Source organism: Vanacampus margaritifer, chromosome 7 (genome assembly GCF_051991255.1).
Source record: "Vanacampus margaritifer isolate UIUO_Vmar chromosome 7, RoL_Vmar_1.0, whole genome shotgun sequence".
Classification (NCBI taxonomy): Eukaryota; Metazoa; Chordata; class Actinopteri; order Syngnathiformes; family Syngnathidae; genus Vanacampus; species Vanacampus margaritifer.
In genome coordinates this window covers 12,558,224-12,583,943 of record NC_135438.1, presented here as the reverse complement: position 1 = coordinate 12,583,943, position 25,720 = coordinate 12,558,224, and the positions used below count along the sequence as shown (strand labels likewise).

General features: G+C 41.1%; 2 protein-coding genes across 5 annotated transcripts in view; one reads left to right on the top strand and one right to left on the bottom strand.

Annotated features, from left to right (window-relative positions):
• Positions 1 to 12,774, bottom strand: part of fam184b (family with sequence similarity 184 member B) — a 34,584-nt gene extending 21,810 nt beyond the window's left edge. For both annotated transcript variants that reach the window (XM_077570482.1, XM_077570483.1), the window contains exons 1-3: positions 12,159 to 12,774; positions 2,862 to 3,050; positions 412 to 1,050 (exon numbers count right to left, since the gene is read on the bottom strand). In XM_077570482.1, coding sequence (XP_077426608.1) covers positions 412 to 1,050; positions 2,862 to 3,050; positions 12,159 to 12,308 — 978 coding nt within the window. In that variant the 5' untranslated portion in view covers positions 12,309 to 12,774. The remainder of the gene's footprint in view (positions 1 to 411; positions 1,051 to 2,861; positions 3,051 to 12,158) is intronic.
• Positions 12,142 to 25,416, top strand: ncapg (non-SMC condensin I complex, subunit G). Of its 3 annotated transcripts, none has more exons than XM_077570487.1 (22): positions 12,142 to 12,858; positions 15,752 to 15,865; positions 15,975 to 16,214; positions 16,776 to 17,004; positions 17,338 to 17,483; positions 17,572 to 17,656; positions 17,745 to 17,937; positions 18,003 to 18,152; positions 18,285 to 18,422; positions 18,529 to 18,652; positions 19,242 to 19,331; positions 19,629 to 19,817; positions 20,641 to 20,751; positions 20,882 to 21,001; positions 21,687 to 21,950; positions 23,648 to 23,829; positions 23,910 to 24,075; positions 24,370 to 24,537; positions 24,596 to 24,710; positions 24,886 to 24,933; positions 25,002 to 25,071; positions 25,143 to 25,416. In XM_077570487.1, exons 2-22 carry the CDS (start codon positions 15,758 to 15,760, stop codon positions 25,273 to 25,275), a joined length of 3,069 nt encoding a protein of 1,022 aa, XP_077426613.1. In that variant the 5' UTR covers positions 12,142 to 12,858; positions 15,752 to 15,757; the 3' UTR covers positions 25,276 to 25,416. The 3 variants fall into 3 exon arrangements, with proteins under 3 accessions (XP_077426613.1, XP_077426614.1, XP_077426612.1); XM_077570488.1 differs by lacking the exon at positions 12,142 to 12,858 and adding an exon at positions 15,364 to 15,474 and having other exon boundaries at positions 25,146 to 25,416; XM_077570486.1 differs by lacking the exon at positions 12,142 to 12,858 and adding an exon at positions 15,364 to 15,474.
• The last annotated feature ends 304 nt before the right edge of the window (positions 25,417 to 25,720 follow it).

Here is a 25,720-nt window from a genome sequence, read left to right as displayed (position 1 = left end):
CGGCCTGCATTTTGAGATTGTCTCATTAAAAATTGGATTTTCCAACACTGACAGGATATGAACTGTATGTAATCTATCACAGTGGTTCTGAACCTCGGTCCTTGAAGACCCTAATCCAACCCGTTTTCCATGTCTCCCTCAGCCAACACGGGTGATTGAAATGAACAGTTAATCGGCCAGCTCTGGAGGAGCCTGATAAGGATCCTCACCTGTGTTGGCTGAAGGAGACATGGAGAACAGGGTGGATAGGGGTCCCCGAGGACCAGGGTTGAGAACCACTAATCAAAGTCGTCATTAGCACATACAGCATTGTAAAGATAATCACATTTCCTCTATTTTTCGTCATTTGTACTGGATCCGCCAAAGTTTTGCCTGCTGACGTTGTAGGAACAAGAAGTGACGGGCTTGCACCTGAATGCGCTCCTGCAGTTTGACGGTGTTCCGTTTGCTCTCCGCCTGCCTCCCCAAATGGCTCTCCAGCTCGGCCTCGGCCCTTTTCACGCGTTCTCTTAAAGCGCTGTGCATTCCTTTCTTCTCCTCCTCCTCCTTCTCCTCCCACCTGCGCTGCTCCTCCCGCCATTCGGCCTCCATCTTCGTCCTCATTTCTTCCTTCTCCTCTTCAAGCCGGTTGATCTTTTGCTCCCATTGCTCCCTCTCCGCGTCCGCTGCTCGCCTCCTCTCCTCCTCTCTTTGATCCCTTTCCTCCATCATGTTCACCTCCTCCAAAAGCCCTTTCATTCTCTCGGACTCCTCCTCTGTCTTTTTCCCGTCATCTTCACCTTTGCCCTCGGTCCCTTTCTCCTCGTCCTCATCAACTCTCTGCCTCAGCTCGTGTTTGGTGCTCAGGTCTTGGACCATCTCCTCGGCCTCTTCCAGTTGTTTGCTCAATCGCAGGTTTTCCTCCTGAGCGGCGCCGATCTGGGACTTGGCCTCTCGGAGCTCCTCCTCTGCAGCCTGGAGCCTCTCCTCAAAATCTCGTCTCACTTCGGCTTCGGTTTCGCGCTCCCTCTCCTCCGACTGCATGCGGAAGAACTGAAAGTCGGCTTGGACCTGGAGGCAGAGGTGGCAGGATGTCACACTCGGTACAATCTGAGTAGGAATTAGGAAAGTGAATGATCTGTGAGATTTTGTCAACTGTCGATTAATCATGTTTGAAACAAATGACATAACATTTTTTTTTACATAATATAGACAATAATGCAGTGCTTAACAAATGTATTAGACCACCACCGGTTTTGCTAATTACTGAAATATTTGTTTGGGCTGCTATAATGTAATGACACCAGTATGTAGAAGCTGATTAACTGAAATTTAATTCACTATCTATTAATATTCAAATTAGAGGTAATTGATAATCAAATTAAACGGTGATTATTTTTGATCATGGGTTTTATGTTTTATTTTAAATTGTATATTATTTTTTGTATTCCTTTCTTTTCTTTGGTCCTTCCTCGGGTCTCCTGACGGCCTCTGAAGTGTTCGGTTTAGGTGAACGGTATGGGATTTTTTAATAGGTTTTAGGTGAACTAATGAATACACACTCACACGCACATACAAAATAAAAATTAATTAAAAAAATATATATAAAAAAATTTAAAAAAGAGAGAGAGTAATGATGATGACATGTCAAATCTGTAAAATTACCGAATGAACAATACTGAGCTCTCCAGAAAAAAGAAAGAAAAAGGTATTATTTTTATTTTATTTTCTTTTACTTCAGGGACCTACAATTGCCCAAATCCTCAAAATTCCAACCTCTCAACAGTAAATATTGTTTGATTTCTTTACTTTTCTATGAGAGCATTGTATTGAATCAAAATGAGACATTTGCAAACGTCTGCTTTAAATTTAGAAAGCAATGATCAATATTTTAGCCAATTCTGTGACATAATACCAACCAAACCAGTGAATAAATCATGAGAAAAAAAATCATAAGAAAAAAAATGTTGTCAAATGTCAAATTGAAAAAAAAGCTTTTTTTTTTTTTTTTAAATGTCATTCATCGATTAACAGACTAAATAATGGAAAGATTAATCAATTATTAAATAATCATTACTTGCTGGCCTAATTCTAATTTAGTTTTGTAGTGAAGTATTATTAAAGTAAAGTTTTATTATTATTATTATAGGTCAAAATGTAGTATTTATTTGCATTTCTGGTTAGACAAAATTATGGTCGATGTTATGCTTGATGAATTTCTGACTTCAAGAGAAGCCGAGTGAGTATAAATTTCGGTATTAAAAAGTTACCGGTAATCTTGAACAGGATTAATTTGATGAATTATTAATTGTATAATACATTAATGCTAAAATGCTGCAATAAATCCTTTCATGATGCTGGCGGGTCTCTTGTTTTTAAGACAGGTTGTTTGTTAAGCAATTGGTTTTAATTTATGACCATGCATTTCTAGATAACATTGTAATGGCAGATTTTTTTGGGGATAAAGGTATTAGCGCTTATTAGACCGTGCATGAGTAGCTAAAGAAGAGCGTGTTTTTCCCGCCTTTGAGTCACGATTTGCATGTGGGAAAAAAAGGGCCTACAACGACTTTCACCGAAACCTGAAGCTCGTGCTAGAATAATGCAGTTATATATGATTAATGTGTATGTTTTATTGAGGCACATTATGCAAATTGCACATGACGAATGGGCTAAGTACCATGCTGTTTGCACCGCTTTGATTACAGCGGGGCTTGCTGGATGCGAGTTTGATTTGCAGCTCTCATGCCAGCGCATTAATTTGACAGAAAAACAGCATGGCCTTGGAAGGAGGTTGGCTCATTATTATGGGATAAGGTTGGCGGGGTCATTACACACACCCGGGCTCAAGGACACACACACACACATACGCGTGTGCGTACCTGCGCTCCGACCCTCTGCTGCTCATCCAGAGACTCCTGCAGCTGGAGGAGTCGTGTCCTCAGCACCTCCCCCTCCCCCTCTTGACACGTCTCCATCAGGATGCGGTGCAGCTCCTTGTCATGGGCGTGGTTCAAGGCCTGCAGGGCCGCCTCCTGCTCCTCGTTCTTCATGTTGAGGGAATAAATCACCTGGGAGGGGATCAACAACACACTGATTAAAGTTGGTGGTGATTTGGCTTTAAGGAGGTGAATGCATCTGGTGATCTAATGTAATTCAGTTAAAACATACAGTTGGTTCACTACGGTCATAATGTCAGGGTTTCCCCAAGTGTCTTATGAACATGGCGGCCTGCCAGGCTATTGTTGCCCACACCACTAGGCTTAGCCAATTTTCTGGCGGAATGCCCATCATATGTTATAGAGACAAGTTGAGACACTGAATTTTCCAACGTCTGACAATCTTGCAAACTATTGAAACTTCTCATGTAAAAAAATTGCAATTGTGTGCAGCAAAAGTGACCCAAAGTTGGCTTTGAAGTCTTTTACATGTTGGAATGTGATCATTAGCATGCTTTATGTGCAAAATAGTTAGGGCACTGAGTATTAATATTTTAATGACCTAATTGTCGCGTGTGTGGAGGTTGAGCACCCAAATGCAGGATGTCAAAGAAAAAGGGATTTAATTCCAAAAGAAAAAACTAAAGGCAAACAAGGAACTTTGAATACTAACAAAAGACCAAAAGCAGATACAAAGTAACAAACCAAAGCACACTAGGCAAACTAGGGCAAGGACAGGACGACTGACAAACTCTGAAACGCAAACGATTGATTCAACAAAGACTGCAGGGAATTAAATAGGAGCAGACTAACAAGACAATGACACACACTTGGCCATGACACAAGGGTCAGAGGGTGTTGATTGGAAAACACAAGGGGACCGGTATGATGGGTACAACTACAACACGGACACGTGACAACTGCGACCTAACCAAACAAAACACAGATCAAAATGTGAAATAGCTACACAAAAATGTGGAAAATGTCACGTGAGGTACGGAATTAGGACCCAAACCCAGAAAAGGGAGGTGGGAAACAGTCTTCATATACAATTTAATTTATATTAAAGTGACAGTAAAAAGTTAATTTATAAATATAAAGTTAATTTATATTAAAGTGACATGACACTGTATAACAAAACAAGGGTTATGAGACAAAATAAAAGTAGCAACTGTATCGCAACTGACCTCATCACAAGGAACAGTGACAGCATAGAAACTGACAACTTCACCATCTCAAGAAACATAACACTGCATAGTAACTGACAACCTTATCACATGGCACACAGCAAGTACATAGCAACTGACAACATCATCACAGAGCCCATAATAACAGCAAAGCAACTGACAAGTTCATCCTCACAAGTTACATAGCAACTACATAGCGCCTGACAACTTCATCATCATAAGGGACATGGCAACCGCATAGTAACTGACAACTTTCTCAAAGGGGACACAGCAACTGCATAGCCAGTGACACCACAAGGCACATATGACCTGCATAGCAACTGACATCATAAGGGAAACAGTGACGGCATGACAACTCCATCGTCGCACGGAACATAGCAACTGTACAGCAAGTGACATCATCATCATAAGGCATGTATGAACTGCATAGTATATGACAACTTCAGCATAAGGGAAACAGCAACTGTATAACAACTGACAACATCATTATTACAAGGAGCATAGTAACTACATAGCAATTGACAACTTCATCACCAGAAGAGACATAGCAGTTGCGTAACAACTACAAAACAAGAGTGGCAATAAGTGATATCCTCCTCATAAGGGACATTTACAAGACAATGACACAACCCAAATGGAAAACACAAAAAAATAAACAAAATACTAATAAATAAATAAAAATCATTTCAGGGGTAGAAAGAGATATATTTTATCAGGGGTGGCCAGCATCACAAGGAGATGATTTCAGTCATAGGTGTTAGGAGCAAGATTTATTCTGTGTATGTGATAACATTAGGCAATTATACATTTATATGGTTTCAAAGTTCATAATGTTCATAATTATAAAAAAAATAATTGTTTGAGGGCCCTGTTTTAAGCCCCAAAAATTTTTGGGTGCAAAAAAACAACTGAGAGTCACTTTTAAAATTGTATAAGCATTAGTGGGAATGGTGCACAAGCATGAGCATAATAACGTCCATCTCACTCTTCCCCATATAGACTGTGACTAACTGATGAAATATGGCCTGCTTCTTATTCACTTTACCGCTGAGCCCACAGTGTCTCACTTACACACTCTCAGAGGTGAGTGTGCACGGGAGTGTGCAGAGGGGGGACACACGGGCTCATATTTTACGCAGACGCCGCTCTGTCTGCGGCACACAGCAGGACATTCCCCCCCATGTGTGTCAATATGTGCGTGTGTGTGTGTGTGTCAGTCCACCTTTAATGCACTGTGCATTGCTTTTCGCCTGTGATATAAATGACAGATGTGACATGTGGCAAAGCTCCCCGTCTCACGTTCCTGTCAGCCTAACACTTATATCCAATCATGTCACGGTGCAAGAACTTTGGCTCACGCGCTTCGAGTTGGACCGAGAGGCATGAAAGGGGCTGTATCGAGGGCAGGCTCCGAGGGAAGAGGGGGATCACGCTGTGCTTGGATGTCCTCCTCGGCCTCACTTTTTTTCCTTTTTCTTTTTTTGAAAATGAGCGCAATGAGCCGAGAGAAAAGGCTGGAATGAGGACAATTTAGCAGCACGGCACACCAGAACATTAAATCCCATATGCTCCTCGCATAATAATGTTACAGCAACTTCCATACTTTATTTAGGAAGATTTGGCAGCACTTTGTGAGTGGCTGAAGTGGTAGCATTGTTGACTCACATGAACATAGTAACTGTATACAACGTGCCAAATAAAGAGTGTCTAATACAGCTAAAACATAATCATCTTTGTCACATTATCATCACAAGGGATATAGTGACAGCAGAAGCATAATACATCCAAAACACAATGACCCACTGACCTGCATGAGCATGATAACTGCATAACCATTAAAGGGGAAGTCAACCCCTCACCGATTTTTTGGGAACAATAATATGTTCTATGCAGCCCCACTAGTCTAAATATTATTTTCTAAGTTAAGTTAAGTTAAGTTAAGCAGCAAAATTCAGCCGTTTTTATCCATCTCAGGGGGCGGCCATTTTGCCACTTGCTGTCGACTGAAGATGACATCAATGTTGCTCGGGTCATCATCATAATTATCATCATCATCATGGCAAACATGGTTTAGTTGCGCTTAAACAGTCTAAATATGATATTCTGGTTAATATTGCGTTAGTGGAATATGAGTCAAGCAGCAAAATTCAGCCGTTTTTATCCATCTCAGGGGGCGGCCATTTTGCCACTTGCTGTCGACTGAAGATGACATCAATGTTGCTCTGGTCATCATCATCATCATCATCATCATGGCAAACATGGTTTAGTTGCGCTTAAACAGTCTAAATATGATATTCTGGTTAATATTGCGTTAGTGAAATATGAGTCAAGCAGCAAAATTCAGCCGTTTTTATCCATCTCAGGGGGCGGCCATTTTGCCACTTGCTGTGGACTGAAGATGATATCACAGTTGCTCAGGTCTCAGGTAGCAACCAATCAAATTGGTCGATGCTGAGTCTGAGCAACATTGATGTCATCTTCAGTCCACAGCGTGACAAAATGGCCGCCCCCTGAGATGGATAAAAATGTCTGGATTTTGCTTCATATTCCACAAATGTAATATTATAACCAGAATGACATGTTTAGACTAGTGAGGTCACATATAACATTATTGTCAAGAAATGTTCAAGGTTGACTTCCACTTTGAACACCAACATCATAATAACACAATGGCACAACCCAAAAGACAGTGACCTATGACCCAATCATAATAATCTGCTTTCCATCCTACTGTAGTCAGCTGGAATTGTCTCGACTCACTATGCTGTATGTTTTATATGTGACTAGACTCCTATTAACATGCAACATGCATAACATCATATTTGTCAACATTTTGGACACTTGGTTTGAAACAAAACCGAAAAAGCTCCAACTGCCATTGCGGATTACCAGGAGAAGGCTGACTGAGAATCTACACAGACAAGTGCAATCAATTTTGTTTTTCCACTTGGCAGTTCCAGTTTAGCTCTGCTCTGCTTTTCTCTAGTAGGGGTGGACTGTTTTCCAATTCAACAAACCCTCGCTGCATTGAAAAATAGTAGGTCACCTCTACCTACTTGTAGGAGGTGAATTTTGTCTGAAAGGAAACTTAGGGTAACAAGAAAACACTGCACTGGTGTTGGATGGCCAAGGCCAGCAAGACCTTCTCTGGTGGCCTAAACACTAATCAGAAGCTGTGACCAACATTTAAAATCTAAATTCCAATATTTCTTCCATGAAATTGTATTTAGTTCCAACAGTCTCTTCTCTTTATTTTAAAGTATTTGTCTTTGCTGCGCTACGTCCAGTACGGGTATGTGAATACTGGATTTGTATTTATTTTTGGTCCAATCAGATTTCAGCCTCCATGTGCTGAGATGTCAATCAGATCTCAAACTGATGCTCAAAAGGTCCAGCGAGCTGGATCACGATAACGTCAGCATTTTTGCGTTCTCTTATTGGTTGCTCACAGTGTCGCGCGGTAGCTTATTAGCCATGAACGGCGCAGCTGAATAGCAAAAACTGGAGAACAACAAAGGAACTGAAAGTCTATAGGCTTCCTTTAGTAATAGGAAAACAAAAATAGTAGGCTTCATCGATGTCAGTTCTGCATAAGCGCAACAAAAACAAGGAGGCGCCACCCTGTGGCGCGGTGCCACACTGCGGTTTGTTACATAGCAAGCCAATTTTCATTTAGCAAAACACATCTGTAGTAATGTGCTAATGCTAATGCAATAGCAACGTCTTAATTACAATGATTATTTGTATGAAAACCTCTAGGTCAAAAATATAAAACGACTGTCGTAAGCACCAAGTAATGGAAAGGAGCACAAACAGGAAACCTCTATGAACATGGTTTAAAATTATGAAAACTAGGAAGCTAAAAGGTTAGCAAGTAGCGGTTAGCCAGTCATTTTATGTACTTGTGTAGCCTCACAGGGCAGTAGTGGCTGTATTTACCGGCATCAACTTTATAGTCAGCAACTCAGCAAAGCATTTAATTAAAATTCTGTGCATAGTGTCAAGCAAGCAGCGCAGCTGAGTGAAAAGCTGTTGCAAAAAAAAAAGAAAAAAAGAGAGGTTAGACAGAAAGATGCACTCTCTTGCTTGCATCAGCTCGCCTCCCACACACACGCACACACCTCCACTCACATGAGTGTGCGGCTGGATTACAAAGCAGGCCCCACTTTGACAGTGCAAGCTGGATAAGAACAGGACATCACATAGACAAAATTAGATCTGCCAATCAAAATATTGCTGTGAACACACACACCCACAAGAATGTGCTTCTATTTTGATGTCTAGTAATGGTGTAAAATCGTGACTTTAAATCATTGTGTGCGCGCGCTTGCACAAGAAAAGACTTCCTGTGAACAGCTGCCTCGACGCACTCAATTTGCACTTTCTTCCCATTGGCTTGTTGCGCCACGTAAACACACTCTTGGTTTATCTTTAGCAGCACCCATTCAACCAGGGCACACCAGAGCAGGCAGAGGATGAAGAGGAAGGAGGGGGCGGGGGGAAAGTGTGAATCTGTGATTGGCCGAGAAGACGTGCTTTAAGTACAAGTGCATGAGTTATTAAATATATAGGGTTACTAGTGCTGACCCCATTTCCTGTTGCAATCCACTTACAACCCCATAAATGAATACTTTAGGTCAGATGTCAAGAGGTTGGATTACAGTTGACCCCTTAGATCCCTTTGACTCTTGATTCCACAGTTTAACAAGACTTGTGGGACAATACGGATTGGGGAAGGCCCACAAAGCAAGGTCCAGGTATGGAAGACATGACCAAAGCTGAGCACCCCTCAAACATGTAACATCCAACCATCCAGTTAATTTGGCCATGTGTCCTCATACTTTTGTCCACAGAAACAAGACGGAGCAGATAGACTTGACCATGGGTCTGCAACCTGCGGCTCTGGAGTCACATGTGGCTCTTTAGTCCCTTCTCCTGTGGATCTCTAAAACAAATTAGTATAATTTTTTAATAATTTATTTTTACCTTTTGGTAAAATATTCTTTAAATTAATTCATGATGAATTCATTAAATAAAAAATGAATAATTAAATAGTCCCAAAAAAAATTGGTCCACATTTTTGAATTGTCAGAAAAAGAGACGTAGAAATGGTAGATGAAAAAGTTAAAAACTAAACTAAATGTCCAAAAAGTGACAATAAAATTTGTGTTGTCCTGATATTGTTTTTTTGGCCCCCGATTCCGATACCCAGTTTTGCAGTATCGGCCGATGCCTAGGTTTTTTTTTTTCATCATGAAAAAGCTGCCCTGCCATTGGTTCAGAGCATTCAAGGGCCAATAGGATATCTTGGCTTGGCATGCAGTGAACACATCACACATCAGTGAATGTCGAACACAAGCAAGAAACAAGACGCTGCATCCAAAGTCCTATATTAGCATCGGAAATAATGGTATCAGCATGTTACTAGTTAGTGCTTACCGATGTCACTGTTTTAATACAGTATCAAGGCCTCTGCCGATACTGGTATCGGAACAACACTACATAAAACTACCAAATAGGAAGAGGAAATGCACAAATGTACCATAAAATGTCCACAAAATTGCCAAAAAAGGACAGAAAATGGATAGCAAAAAAGGCAAACAAAAATGTAAAAAAAAAAAAAAATGCAATAAAACATAAAAAAATGGAAAGAGTAAGAAAAAAAAAAAAGACCATAATATATCCATAAAATTGACCAAAATGTCAGAAATTTGAAAAAAAGGCAGAAGTCTAAAAATGTATGGAGAATGAAGAAAGAAAAATTACAAATACATAAAACGTGTTGTTGGTGCAGCCCCAATGAGCTCTTGGGCCCTCAGTGCGTTTGACTAACAATAACACACTGTTTCCTTCATCACAATGTTCAAATGTTTTGCATCTCCACACAGATTTTTGGGCTATTTATTTGGCCTAAAATGGCTCTTTTGACAGGAACATTTGCTGACCCATGGTTTGACTCTTGATAAACGTCAAACATCCTTAACAAGTCCAGACACAAGAGCTGACCCATCCTTTGTGTCACATCCGTGCATACCCTGCGCACATACACACATCATCGGACATCTTTGCAAACACATGCCGCATACGGTATGTTACTAAAGAGCACATGCTCCTTGACACCCCCACCCCCCTTCCCTCCCAACAGGCGGAGGTGAATCGACGAGGGAGGACGACGACTGCATCGTCATCAGTAATCGTCACCGCTCAACTAACAGTGGGTCATGCCCTGCTTGTCTAAGCACTATTGTGAAGAGCTCACGCGCAGGGTCCCTGTGCAGCACTGAGAAGCCTAGAAAGATATGGAACACGGGAATACTGCTGCGAGAAGCACTTTGGGTTCATTTATATGCACACACGCGGTGCACATTGCATGTGTTGCTGCTAATAAATGGCTGAAAGTTATAATAAGACGATGATTAACACACTCAACACTGTTAGTTGCACCAGCTAAAGAGAGTCAAGGTAAGATGTATGTAAGATTTTGACTTTAGAGAAGGTAATCTATACAGTTCCTATAGTGCTTTCTCATTAATCACTGCCATTGACAGCTATAGACGTCCAAAATTCATTTGAACCATTTCTATTAGTTTAAAATGTTTTGTTAACAAAAGTATGAAAACCTAGAAAAAATGTTTTATTGTACATGTAGAACAGATATCAAATTTGTGATTAATTGTGAGTTAACTAGTGAAGTCATGCGATTAATTATGATTTTAAAAAATAATCGCCTGACGACCATAATTTAATAATCTTTTCTTATTTTATTTTTATTTTTTAATGTAATTTTTTTTAAATACTTTTAAAAAAAGAAGAAAAGATTATTAAAAATTAGGGGCGCCAGTCGATTAATATTTTTCGTAATTAATAGCATGACTTCACTAGTTAACTCACGATTAATCATAAATTTTATATCTGTTCTAAATGTACGATATTTTTTTCTAGGTTTTCATACTCAACAAAAAAAAAACTTTTTTTTTTTTTTAAACTAATAGAAATAGTTCTAATGAATTTTTGACGTCTATAGCCGTCAATGGCAGTGAATGAGTTAAGTGAGCCAGAGGCTATTCTTGATGACTTTGTGCTTCGGTGTGCTCAGTAATTACCTTTTGATTGTTGTGATGGTACGTCGCGTGATTTCTTGGTTGTTGTAATCCCTTCATAGTAACTACTGTATGTCGAGCAAAAAAAGGAAGTGGTCTAACGAATATGTACAATATGAATTCACATGTAGCTTGTGGTGTTCCACAGGGTTCAATTCTGGGGCCTCTGCAGTTTTCATTCTATCTGCTGCTCCTGGATTCCATCTTAATAAAACGGCTCTATAAATATAGAGTTGAGTGATGGGAGTCGGCGTCCTAGAGCACTTCCTTAAGGTGCATGGGTGCATACTTTGTGAATTCAAGGTGAAGAGAGCCAGATTCAATCAAAAGGCTACTCATGCAGGGTTCACTAATTCCGATCCTCGAGGTCAGGAGCCCTGCAGGTTTGAGATGCTTCCGGCAACTAGCACACCTGATTCATATAATCAGCTCATCAGCATGCCTGATAGTGATTCTGATCTTTAGTATCAGGTGTGTTGGTAGGTGGAAACATCTAAAACAGGAAGATGAAAACATGCACAAAAAAAAAACGAGGGCCAAATTAACCTAACACTGTGAAGAAAATGTGCTACAATACACTGTGCTACCACAAAAGGTTTACAATTGGCCCAATGTGAGACAAATATCAAATAAAAGATTAACTTGAGGGTGGGCTGTCACGCATTGAGAGTAGTATGTAAATCAATTGCAATCCATTAGAGCTTTCCTTTAATTGCAAGTGTATCAGATTTCAATCATCTCGAATTGTTGGCGCTCTTATTCTAATCTCTCATTAATTTCCATGTAACGTGGTGTCATTTACACTGCAAGTTATTTCTTTGCACGTTTTAATTACGTTTTTTTTTTTGTTGTTAAACGCACACGTAAGACACGACGGTGACAGCTGCACCTCAGTGTAGACGTTCCAGAGAAGCGGCGCTGCCTTCAGGTTCGTCCGGTCACGTCCCACCTACCTTGGTGAGCTGAGCGATCTTCTTGCACATTTTGTTGTGCATCTGGAAGTCGCACTGCTCCTGCTCGACGTTCTGGAACTCTGCCGCATTCCCGTTCACGGCAGAGCCCGGCCCGGGGGTCTGTATAGCTTTCCCGGGGCCCGAAGCCATTATGACAGCCGCCTTCCCTCCTGGGAACAACTTCCAAGCCCGGAGGATATTCACAAATGATCCCGCCGCCAGTCAAACGCAGAACCCCACCTAAATCGTGTCAACTTTTCACTCGTGCATGTCATTCCTTCGTCGGTAGGCCCCCTCCCGTGAACGGCAGCCGGTGGGATTGTGTGGAAAACATTTGGGAGTAGATCGGCGGGGTTCTCCGCGTGGAGCGTTCCGGTTGCGGCCCCCGACTCCGGCTCCGGTCGTCCTCCTACCGGCGATCGCGGAGGTCACACGCTGGAAGTCCATCGGGGACGCGCTCGCTGCGAGCGAGCCTTGCCTGGGTGCCAGCAGATATTTGTTACTCTCGGCAGCGGGAGGATGGAGGCACTGGACGCCAACCACCTGTCTCTCCGAGCGGAGGGGCGGAGAGGGGCGTGCGTAACCCGCCGAACATTAGCGGAGGCACGAGCAGGCGGAGGTTTACTGCTGCAGTGCAGCCCCGCCCCTACCGCCGTTGCTGTATCACTGTCCATCACCGAAGGGTGGGGGCACTCCATCAGTAAGCACTACTGTATTTACGACTACAAATCATTGTTATTTCAGGTGTGCTTTTACAAGAATAGTCTAGATATGTTTTCATTTAAAATGTAACGAATTAGTCAAAGGCAGTCATATGACATTTAATCAGCTGGAGCGGTTCCAAATATCTAATAACATGCCAAAAAACTCAAGTCAAGACTCACTGGAGATATTATTTCATATACATACCTGCTTGCTGTAATAAGATGTATAAACAATTTTTGTTTTTAATTCAGGGCCCATACCGATTATTAGTAGTCAAGGAGCCGATATTCATTCTCACTAAAAGGGTAAATACTGGCATCAAAATACCTTACCCTTACATTTTTTTGAAAATGTATGTTTATTGAACAACTTTAAGGGTTTGCAAAATATTGGAGTAAAAAACAACAACTTATATAGACATCTATGTTTTAAAAATCTAACAAAAAGTTCAGGGATCTCCCAGGGGCAGTAGTATGTCTTCAAAAGTTAAATAAAATTTAACTAAATAGCTCCCTATCGTTTTCTACAGGAAGTTTTCCAAAAATTTTAAATATCTTGAGTATAAAATTTCACATATTTTATTTTTTATTTCAAACAAAAACAGAAGGTGCAGAAAGTTCCCTGGGTCAGCAGCATCTCTGAAAATGTTAATAATTAGTTCCCTGAAGTTAACATTTATTTTTTATTTTTTACTGGATTTATTATCGGCCGTATGATTCTTCAAAATGTCCGATGCTGATATTCGTCAAAATGCTGAATATCGGTCGACCCGGCGATAATTGGTCTATCCGTAGCAAACAGCAACATTTTTAGGGGCCAGACCCTCATCCTGCACCACAAAACTGTTGGGCCAAAGGTGACTATAGCTTACCATTACCATGACGACTTTGCTGGATATCACTAGTAAGTATTAATGCGCTTTCTGGCTCTTTTTTTGGGGCCATGGGACGCTAGTGTGTCTATGTGGCAGATGGACACAGCTCTGCATAAATCTTTTGTTTTTTGAAAAGATTGTGTTTTGGCCACCACTTTGAAAGAGACTCTTTCGCTCTGGAACTACAACCAGCCAAGCTGACAAATCATTGGAGGAGAAACAATGTGTGGGGCCAGTCATTATGTAAATTAGCCTCACGGTTTCGTAAAAGTGAGTTGGAAGTGCAGAATGTCTCACACGCATACATATTTTCAGAAATAAAAATAAAATCAATAGAGGCCGATAAACGATGTACTTAGTTGAATAATTTGGTTAATTTTTAATTTCACACTTGAAGAGTCGGCAGCCATTCCAAAAACCCAACTCTTTGTTAACAAACATCCACACATTTTCCATGATATTTACCCTTTTTTGAAAAATATTTTGATGGTCAGCAATTCTTTTGGCCTATTTTTACACATCCCTTTATAGTTTATGAGAGAGAGGATCTTAAGAACTAAAGGGGATAAAGTATAGCCCTTATTCATTTTAATCTAATAATCTAATCTAAACCCTGAAAATCCCAAACAACTGCGAGGTCAAATGCAAACAGAAATTCTGCAATCTACTGAATTGATTTCCAGAGATGGAAGGCTGACGTCTGCACAAATATTGTGCACTCTCTTGGGTATGCAGTCTTTCGTGTGACCTCTATGCAGTTTTGGCCTGGGACACAAACAAAAATACTGATTAGTCGTCCAATGGAGATTTGTGAAATTGTAATGTGTGTCATTTTGAGATAACAAATAAACAGAAAAGCAAACCAACCAATCATCTGGTATGACTACTTGTAGAGGTGAGACAATAGTAAAGGTATAGTCAAACTTTTACTACCACAGCACAAACTAATTGTCATTACAACTGGATTTTAAATGTGTATTATATTTTCAGTTGTCTTAAAATGTTTTCTTTACAAAGACAGTAATTGTTACTTTTGACACTAGGTGATGGTTGGAAAGAATGCAGTTTTTAAATGGTATGCACACGACAGCTAAATAGCGATCCCCAAATTCATGTATCCCAAATAATATCCCAGCAGCATTACAAAAAAAAGTAACACATACGTACACAAGTAGTATAATAAAAAAAGGCATAAATAACATTTCAAACGTGTTTACTTTTATTTATCCAGTTAAGGAAACTGAGAACAGATTATCATTTGTAGAGCCGACCTAGCAGTAGACAGCAAAGTAAAATGATGCAAAATAAAAACAAGACAACAAACTGTATAAATGTAGTGAGAATTTAAATAAACGACTACTAATAATAAATCAATCAATCAGTATGATTGAATGTAGCTGTATCTACTGACCTACAACAATAATAATTCATATCTGGCAGCATTATATTGTGCAAGTGTACCTATAATGTCGTGACCTGTGCAACATCTACAAAAAATAGCTTAAAAAAAAAGAAAAAAAGGAAAGAAAGTAGGAAACATTGGAAAATAAACTGTTTTAGAGAGGCCTAACGGTTGCAAAAAAACAAAAACAAATGGAAGCTCGGCGCCACATGTACTCCTGCGAGACAAAGCTGTGGGCACAACATTACTCCGAGAATTCGCTTTCCTCTCGCGAGACTGCAACGGTGGTTGGAGTTTGAAAACAGGCGGCAGTGTCGACAAACAACTGGAAAAAGGTCATTTACCTTACTTAAATATATCGATATACAATGGCAATATAAACTTAATTATTTCATTATGTTGAAAATGATTTTGTAGCGTCTCGTCGGCGCGAACTTATTTACACGCAGATAGGCTACGTTGTTTTCTCTCTCCGGAGAATAGCATTGCTGCATTTGCTAACGATACACTAGAGACGAAACCACTGACAACAAAACTCACCGGGGGTTAACAGAAAGAAGATTGTGCACACACTTGACTGAAATTGAACGCTCGGTGTTGTCCCCTCTCAAGGAAAATATGGCCGTGGACAACGAAATAGACGTCAAGGAGGCGTTTCAGTGCGCCCAAAAGGGCCATAGCAACAAGGCGAAGCTGGTGGCGAGCCTGAAGAACCGCTACAACAAAGTGAGAACCAGCAAAATGTCTCCCCCCCCTGTCGATTTCGAATAAATATATGACTATTTACCATTGTCTATTCTGTTTCACAAATGTCCCTCATTTGTGTATTTATTAGCTGGAGGACAAGACCTTGTTCCACGAAGAGTTTGTCAGCTACCTGAAACATGCCATGATTGTCTACAAGCGTGAGCCCGCAGTGGAAAATGTCATTGAATTTGCGACGAGATTTGCCACAAGTTTCCAGTCTCCACCTAAAGCTGATGGAGAGGAAAAGGAAGAAGAAGAGGAGGATGATGATGATGAAGATGATGATGATCATCCATTTTTGAGTTTCCTTTTCAACTTCTTGCTGGAGGTACACTTACTGTTATGCACTTGTATAAAACATTGCTTTAAGGAGCTGTACTGTATATACTCTTTAGATTGATAAGGCCTACATTTGAACAATTTCACATACTGTCTCCGATGTGTTTAAATTGGTTCATTTGTGTCATTTTGAAAACGCGTGCCTATAGCGCAGGGGTGGGCACACGATCCCCGAGGGCCGGAGTCCTGCAGGTTTTGTATGTTTCCTCTCCAACACAGCTGATATATGATCAGCTCATCAACAAGCTCTGCATAAACATTATAACGATCTTGTTGATTGGAATCAGCTTCGTTGGAGCAGGGAAACATCCGAAACCTGCAGGACTCCGGCCCTCGAGGACTGAGTTTGATAAAAGTGCTTGATATTGCCTAAAAAAAATATAGGCTCTAGCACGCCCTGTTGACAACAAGTCCAATAGAAAATGAATGGATTCATGAGTCACAAGTCTAATTCATTCATCTGTGTACTACACCCATAATCTTTCCCCAACATGCATGTTTGCCTTTTGTGTGAGCTAATGTGTTCTCCATCTTTTGTCTATCCTCTCAGTCTCATAAGGCAAACAGCCACGCAGTGCGCTTCCGCGTGTGCCAGCTCATCAACAAGCTGCTTGGCAGCATGGCAGAGAACGCTCAGATCGACGACGACCTCTTCGACCGCATCCATCAAGCCATGCTGATCCGTGTCACTGACAAGTTTTCCAATGTGCGCATCCAGGCCGCCTTAGCCATGACCCGACTGCAGCAGCCAAGCGATCCTGATTGTCCCACTATCAATGGTGTGTATTCCCCGGGGAGCAGATGGTCTTCTTAGTCATGTGTACAGACACCTGTCTGAAGGACAGAATAGTAGAATTCATAAGTAGTCTTGTAATCTGAAATATGTAATTTACAGAAGACACTCTAAAAAATGTTGGCTTGGTATTTAAGAACCTTTGTACGCAGTCATTTTTACAAAGTGAAACAAATATGAGACCGATAGCAGGATTACACAATGACAAATACAACATTCAAGTTACATTTTGTCATTATTGAGGTGAAGCAATCAATCTAAACAACTTTGCCCAGGGCAGTTTCTCATAGTGCAGTTTTTATCTCTCTTCTCTGTCCAGCTTTCATGTTGATTCTGGAAAATGACACCAATCCTGAGGTGCGCCGGGCTGTCCTCTCCTGCATCGCAATGTCTCCTCACACCCTCCCAAGACTACTCAAACGCACCCGTGACGTGAAAGAAAATGTCCGCAAACTAGCCTACAAGGTAAAAACCAACGCATTTGTGTGTGTTAGTGCTTTGCTACATTGTGATATATTTTTCATTTGTGAAATGTGTGACTTTTGTTTTAAAGGTTCTTGCTGACAAGGTCCATGTTAGAGCTCTGTCCATTGCACAGAGAGTGAGCGTGCTGGAGCAGGGACTCCACGACACATCAGGTAACAATGGTTTCAGCCTGCTGAAGCAATTGTAGCTTCATTTAAAAAAATTAAAAAAAAGATGGCGGACTGGTTGCATGTGTTGCAGAAGGAGTAAAAGAGGTGGTGTGCTTCGAACTACTGCCTGCCTGGCTTCTTCGACTGGATGGAAATGTGATGGAGCTTCTCCACAGGCTCGATGTGGAGAATTGTGCCCAAACAGCTTTGGATATGCTGAATGCCATTTTCAAAGGCATGGACACTGATGAGCTGCTGAAAAACACAATGGAGTTGAATAGCAGGTACGCTTTGTCAGGTTCTTTTCCGCCTTTTGAATTTGCGATTGAATGTCTGCGTGTTTGAACAGGAAACTGATCCCAGTGGAGTCGCTGACTTGCGAGAATGCGCTTTACTGGCGAGCTCTATGCAAGTTCATCAAAGAAAAAGGCAACGATGGCGACGAAATGTTGGAGCAGGTGTTGCCCGATGCTGCCACTTACGCCGACTACCTCTATGAGTATGAGAGACGGTGCACTACACTATCTAAATGACACAATATATTTTAAAATTAATCTTTAATTGCGTGAGATGACCAGCTGTGGGGGTAGCAGCTGTTGCTTTTGTAAATGTCAACTCTGACACGTTGCAGGTACCTGAAGGTGCTTCCGATGCTGTCGGAGGAGCAGAGAGCAGACTTGACCCAGCTGGAGTTGGTTATGACCAAGGATTTCATCTCTCAGCAGCTCATCCATCTCATTGGCTGCTTGGACACTGAGGAAGGTGGTAGGTAAGAGAGACCACTCAGCAGAATCCTGTCTTTAGTCTTTGGGTGAAACTGTTTGAAAGCTGGGGTAGCTTGTTGTTTCTAGACTAATATCCGTTCATCTTTACAGGAAACGTGTTCTGGCTGTGCTTCAGGAGATGTTGGCCCTGCCACAGACGCCCTCCTCGCTTGTCTTCTTGCTCACTGAGAAGCTCCTAACACTTGTGCCCGACGACCAGCGACGCATTCAGATCGTAAGATACATTTCTGTCATACATATTGGCCACATTGTTAAGGCAAGTCAAATTTATTTATATACCTCCTTTAAACCAGGCACGGTGTAGAAATCTCCGGCAACATGCGGTGGTTAATATGAATCGTTGGAAGGGGGGGTGTAAAGCCTGGCCTTCAAAGCTGCCCCCAAGAAAAAAAAAGAAGTTGTTTTCACATTAAAATTTAAATATTTTTTTTTCGGTGTAAAATTTATTAAAATAATATTGTGTTTTTTGTTGTTTCATTTTAAGGTCATATTCCTCAGCTCTACAACATAGTGTAGAAATTATACAAAATACCTTCAAAACACCAAGGGAATCCAGTCAAGTAGCGAGACATGCAAATTTTGGACTCAACTCTTATATTGGAACTTTGCAGTTGTACCTATTGCTGTGGCCAGTTAGGCATATGTTGTTGTGACGTTATGCATTCATTTTACATAAGTTAATCTTTCTGGTAACAATAGGATTCTTACATAGCAACAACTGCCTAACACTATTATCACTGTCAAAAAATGCAATATGGTGTTTCACACGACGAGTACATTTTAATTTGATTGCTTGTCTACAGGTGGCAGAAATAATCTCGGATGTGCGGGCGCCAATCACGGAAGCGAGTCAACCGGTGGACGAGAACGCCAGCCGTCGCCAGCAGGTTCAGGTGGGAACATCCCGACAATCCTCCTCCCAAATGTTCTCTCAGCCACCCAGCAGATGGCTGTCATTTATTTGAACAGGCAAAGTGTGTCTGACTGATTAAAGTTGGATATACTGTGTATGCAGAGCTGCTTTCCGTCGGCTCGAATAAACAGAAAGTCTTGTTTTTTTTCCAATTTTTCCATCAGTGAGAGCCTCTCAGGAATTATAGTCCTTCCTTGCATTTTAATCTCAATGAGCATCCTTTCGCTCCCATCTGCTACATGTGCCTGTTCTCCTTGCTCCTCCATCTCCCATTTAGCTAGCAGAAGTGAAGGTGCGAGTCCTGGAGGCTAAGCAAGCCCTCGAGGAGTGCATCGCTGCTCAGGACTTTGGCCGCGCTGCCGAGTTGAAGGAGTCCATCACAGAGCTGGAGAATGAGCGCAACAAGGCCCTCCAGGAGATGGCAGCGAGTGTCCAGCCAGCCGACAAGGAGTTCCGCACTGAGAAGGTACTTGATGTGTGGGACACCACCTTAGGCTGCACTTCCCCAGACATGGGGGCGTTTCCAGCAAACTCGACATGTTGAATCGGTGTCGGGGGCATTTGATCACTGTGATCGGCTGGTAGCTACAGGGATGTGATTTTTCCGCTTTTTTTTATCTCCCCCCCCCCCCCCCCCAAAAAAAAAAAATCTGATTTTTTATTTATTTATTTTTTATTTTTTAGTAGTTCATTGTGTATGCACATGACTCCGACAGATAACATCTTCTGCTATAACAAAGACATTTGTGGTATGCTCTAATATGAGTTACTTTTCATTTGGTCATGATACAATTATTTGTATATGAAATTTGAACTTTTCAACATTATTTATGTGTTAACTTAGTAATCACATTAGTTAGATATGATGATATTCTCAGTGATAGTTTTTAAAAGCAAAGGCAGTCCAATGTTTTTGAATGTGACTGATTTTGAGTTGACTAAAACTGCCATTTTATAAGGGATAGTTCAATATACATTGAAAATTTATGCTGTTGTTTTGTCTATTTCTTTGTCATGTGAGTGCATTGAAAGTACTTAAAAACACGGAAAACCCATGAGCTCCGGGGGGCTGCGCCCCCCTTGTCCCCCCACCAGGGCACTGCCCTGGACCTAGCTGGGTGCCAGCGGCCCCCAGACCCCCGGCTAAATTTTCAGATAATTTCACTTTGGTCAAATCACATCCCTGTAGCTAGCGAATCAGCGCACGGGGCATGAAGAGCAAGCGACAACGCGGATAAACAGTACTCGACTCAACTTTATGGTTGCATTTTATTTGTTTTGTTGTGTAGAACGACCCCGATACGCTGCTGAGGTGTCTGACGATGTGCGCTGAGCTGCTCAAGCAGATGAACACGAAGAATCGAATCAACCCCACAATTAGCGCCTTAATGTCCTCACTGGTATGAACGAGTCTCTAGCGTGCGTGCGTAGCTTAGATGAATGTATGGCTGTTATCTTTATAAATGGTGACGTGAGCAGTTTTCATTAGCTTTATAGATTGCTGGTCGAACTGACTTGTTTTCCCGCCAGGTCCTGCCAAGCATCGCAAGTGCTCAGCCTACTGTCCGCAGTATGGCTGTGGTATGTTTGGGTACATGCGCGCTACACAGCAAAGCGCTTGCCAACACCCACATGGTCCTTCTGCTACAGGTAATGTTGATGCTTCAAATTTTGGAGTACTCGTAAGTCAAGGTACCACTGCATTTGTAGACTTACAATGAAAAAGTCAATTTTCCATTTGTGACTCCGTTTTAGGCAGTTAAAAATCGGATCAATGTTAACCCATTCACTGCCATCGACGGCTATAGACGTCAAAAATAAATTTGAACTATTTCTTAGTTTAACAATTTTCCCACTTTTGTTAACAAAAGTATGACTACCTTTTTTTTGTATTAGAACAGATATAAAATTTGTGATTAATTAAGTCAACTAGTGCAGTCGTGATTAATTACAATAAAAAAATTAATCGCTAATTTTTAATCATCTTTTCCTTAAAAAAGATGATTAAAAATTACCCAAATAAAAAAAAGAAGAGAAAAGATTATTAAAAATTAGGGGCATCAGGCGATTTTAAATTTGTAATCCTAATAAATCGCATGACTTCACAAGTTAACTCGCAATTAATCACAAATTTGATATCTGTTCTAAATGTACATAAAAAAAAAAATTCTAGGCTTTCATACTCTTGTTAACAAAAATGTATAAAATAAAAAAAAAGCTTAACGTATACAAATAGTTCAAATTAAATTTTGACGTCTATTACTGTCAATGCCAGTGAATAAGTTACAAAGAGGCTACAAAAAAAAATCCATGATGAGCCATTGTCACTTTTTAGATCGCTCAGCTCGACGAGGTCAAGATTCGCATCTGCGCTCTGCGAGCAGTCATCGACCTGCTCCTGCTGTTCGGCTTCCAGCTGCTCTCTGAAACTGGCAGCGGTCAGAAGACTCTGCTGCCGGGATCACCGGACCGAGAGGAGGAGGAGGAGGGGGAGGAAGAGGAGGAGGAGGGGGGGAAAGCAGAGACACAGGCTGAAGCCAAGGGGGAGGACACCGCTCAGAGCATTTTGGTGATGCTGTCAGAGCTCCTGGACAATGAGGTCAGCGTGCACACGTGTCATAACTTGACATATTCTTTCAGCTGTATTTATAAATCGCCTTTCATTCACCAGGTAACACTATTTGCTTCACCGGAATTTCTCAGGGTCATAAAAAAAAACATTGAAAGTCATTAAATGGATTTTGTTAACGTTAAGATCATAAATGTCATTAAAAACCATTGAATACGATGTCTCAAGACATTACAATGTTAAATATAATTGATGCAAAAACATTGTTGTTCATGCTTTATTTCACAGTGTTGTGCAAAGCAGTCACTATAACACATTTATGTGATTAAAAAAATTATATGTATTTGTGGGGAATGGTGCCTCATTGTAATTTACAATGACAATTACTAGAATATTACCACAACACAAATCTAACTCATTGTTTCAAACTCCTTTTTATTGTTTAGGATGTTTTTCTATAGCTATGAATTACTTAATATAAAATTACTGAATCAATGAACCAAAAGGTACAACCACATTTGTATTTGGTAACCATAGTTGACCACTTTTATGTTAAGAAGTATGAAAAACTTGAAAAAAATATTTTATTGTACATTTAGAACAGATATAACGTGCGGTTAATCATGGGCATTAAATAAGTTTCAAGTTGCCTTAAAAAGCATTAAATGAATTTCCTGATAACTGGCAGAAACTAGTCACATAATTAAGATCACAACATTTAAAGGTGAGTATAATACATTCAAGAGCGAGGTAAAGAAATAAAAGGTAGCTTACTAAAAAAAATACTAAAAGAACATACAAACAAGATTGTGGAAAAAAATCATTTTAAAACCTGTTTAAAGACCTCAATCATAGGTATGGGGCTTAAAAGCACTTTGCTTCTACTGACAGTTTATTTCATGTGCGTGTAGCATATCAGCTAAGTGCTGCTTCACCATGTTTGTTTTGAACATTGGGCTCTATTAACTCATTCACTCGCAGCCATTTTCACTGAAGCAACCCCCTTTGCTCCTGGCTGTTTTACTGGATTTTGACTGATTTTTGCAAGGCCCACAGAATATTTTGTTCTATTGCTATAAAAACATGGAACCTACCAAAAGAAAGATTAGTCTCTTTTTTTCATCAGGAAAAAAAGTACATTTGTATCTATATCCATTTTGCAGCAATTAGCATTAGAATATAGCTAAGTTTCATCATTATTCACAAATCTATTTAGAAATGTGAGTAAATTAGCTTTTTTTCAACATGGCCCGGGTTGATCTCTTTTGCTCTGCTGCCACCTGCTCCCCCTTTGTGCAATAACTAACATTTCTTCAACCGTTCTTTACAGTTGAGAGGCTGCATCAAAGCCTTCTGTATGCTCTAGCGTAAAAAAACGTATAAATAAATACGTCTTTGGAACACTTAAAACATTTAAAATAGAACATATTTATACGTTTTTGGGAGCAAATGGGTTCACTGTCCCGAGTCTGCAGACCTCATAGCCCTACTGGGTTTATATTTTATTACTATTAGAATTCCTTTAATGTATTCTGGACCAACACCTTTCAGTGGTTTGGCTTTAGGCACACAGCAGTAAACGTTTGGGAATTCTTAAGGCAAAGGGGGAAAGTAGAGAAAATTGTGACGTGCGTTTAACAACTGTCAAGAAAGTAGGATATCTCAAATTAAGATGATGTTATATTTAGCATGTAAATGCAACACGCGCTCCTAAATGTCCCATGCAGGTGTCGGAACTGCGCACGGAGGCGGCTGAGGGTCTGGCCAAACTGATGTACACGGGACGCATGTCCAGTGCCAAGATCCTGTCACGGCTGGTTCTGCTGTGGTACAACCCGGTCACTGAGGACGACATCCGTCTCCGCCACTGCCTGGGTGTCTTTTTCCAGCTCTATGCCCGTGAGAGCAGGTCGGGAAAGAATCGTCACCTCGATTTTCACATGACCTCACTTTTTTACCATTTGGTTTTTGACGCCTTTTTTGTTTTAGAGCCCACCAGGAAGTTGTGGAGGAGAGTTTCCTTCCAACCGTACGTACTCTGATGAACGCCCCTGCCACTTCTCCATTGGCCGAGGTTGACGTGAACAACGTGGTGGAGCTCTTTGTGGAACTGACCCGTTCAAGTGTCCTCCTGAAGCCTTCTGCCAACACAGAGGTTAGCGCGCACACACACACTAACTCGTCAGCCAGAACAGATGTTGTAATTAGTGATGGGAAAATGAAGCCTCGTGAAGCTTCATGAAGCACTTTTAGTATTTTTATTACTCCTCTAGATGGTGCTCTTGGTTCAAATATAAAGGATAGTGCAATGAAAATGTATTACATTTCCACTGCCTTTTTAAACCAATAGTGCCATCTAGAGGAGTCAAAAAATATCACAAGTGCTTCATGAAGCTTCATTTGCCCATCACTAGTTGTAATCATCCATTCCCTGTCCTGTGGTCATCAGGAAGTGAGCGTCCACGACTACTTGGCGGTGCGCGTGTGCGGCGAGATGCTGCGGGACCCGAGCGCCCCCGAGGTGCGCCTCTATGCCAAGACCCTGAGCTACCTGGAGCCGAGCAGGGACGAGACCGTCAAGAAGGACCTGCTGTCACTTTTGCAGCAGCTCGTCCAGGTACGGCACATCAACTTCTTCCCAAAGTTTCCACTTCCAACCCGTGCGGCTCCCTCAGGTGGTGAAGGACCGCGTGTGTCTCCGGGCTTTGGAGAAGATGCTTTCTCAAATGGGAGATCCGAAAGAGCTCCACAGCGCGTCCGCGCTGCAGCCGCTGGATGTCAACGCGGACGGTACAACATGAAAACACAAACGTTTTATCTCCACTATGTGCGCACATCATGTTTATGACAATTCTTCTCGTAAGAGGATTATGGTTTTATTACCAACATGTTGATAAGCGGATTTGGAAAAATGCCGCGCAGCAAATAAAGGGCACGGACACATTGAGCTTTGTTGTTTCTACAGAAACTGTAGCAGACGAGCCGTCAAAGTCAGCCAAGAGAAGCAAAAGAGGTAATGCAGGCTGTCATTTCACAACTTCCATCCACTCAGCATTGTAACGTGAGCGTGCGTGCGTGCAGGTCAAAGGAAGGCCTCCACAACCAAAGGAGGCAGGAAGCCAAGCAAGAGGGCCGAGTCTTCTGAGGAAAGGTGAGACTTGACTTTATTTCTTCAAATAATCATATCAACCTCTTTTATATTTCCCCGTTTTCTTTTGAAAGCAGCGATGGAGAAAATGTTCCCGACTCGGTTCCTACAGTGCGACCTTCGCGTAGGGCCAAGACTGCAGCTATAGAGAAGACAAAACTGGATCTCAATCCCCTCCTCAACCAAGAGGCCAATTTGTCGTCTTAATCATTATCCCTCAAATTCGCTTCTGTGCAAATATTCCCCCAACATATCCCCAAAAACAGTAAGCGAGGCCACATTTTATATTCATATTGCTTGTATTTGGTAAGTTTGTACTCTTTTAACAATAAAGGTCTGATCAATGTAGAGTGCCTCCTTTATTTTTGTTTCGAGATATGTAATCAAAAAGGGTATATTTAAATATTCACTGTCCCACCCCCTTGCTAGCCTCATTTCCACTTTACAGCTTTATTTGGTTTCATTAATAACGTAAAACCATGCTATATTGTGGAACTCTGCAATTTATAGTGATTTTTGTTGATTATGCTTTGAATTTAGGTTATCTATTGAAACCAAAAATCAAATGCAAAAAAAGGCTATATAAAATAATGAACATTTTAGATTTTCACCCCTTGCAGTTGGTGCTGGAATGTATGCCAGGTTGACTATA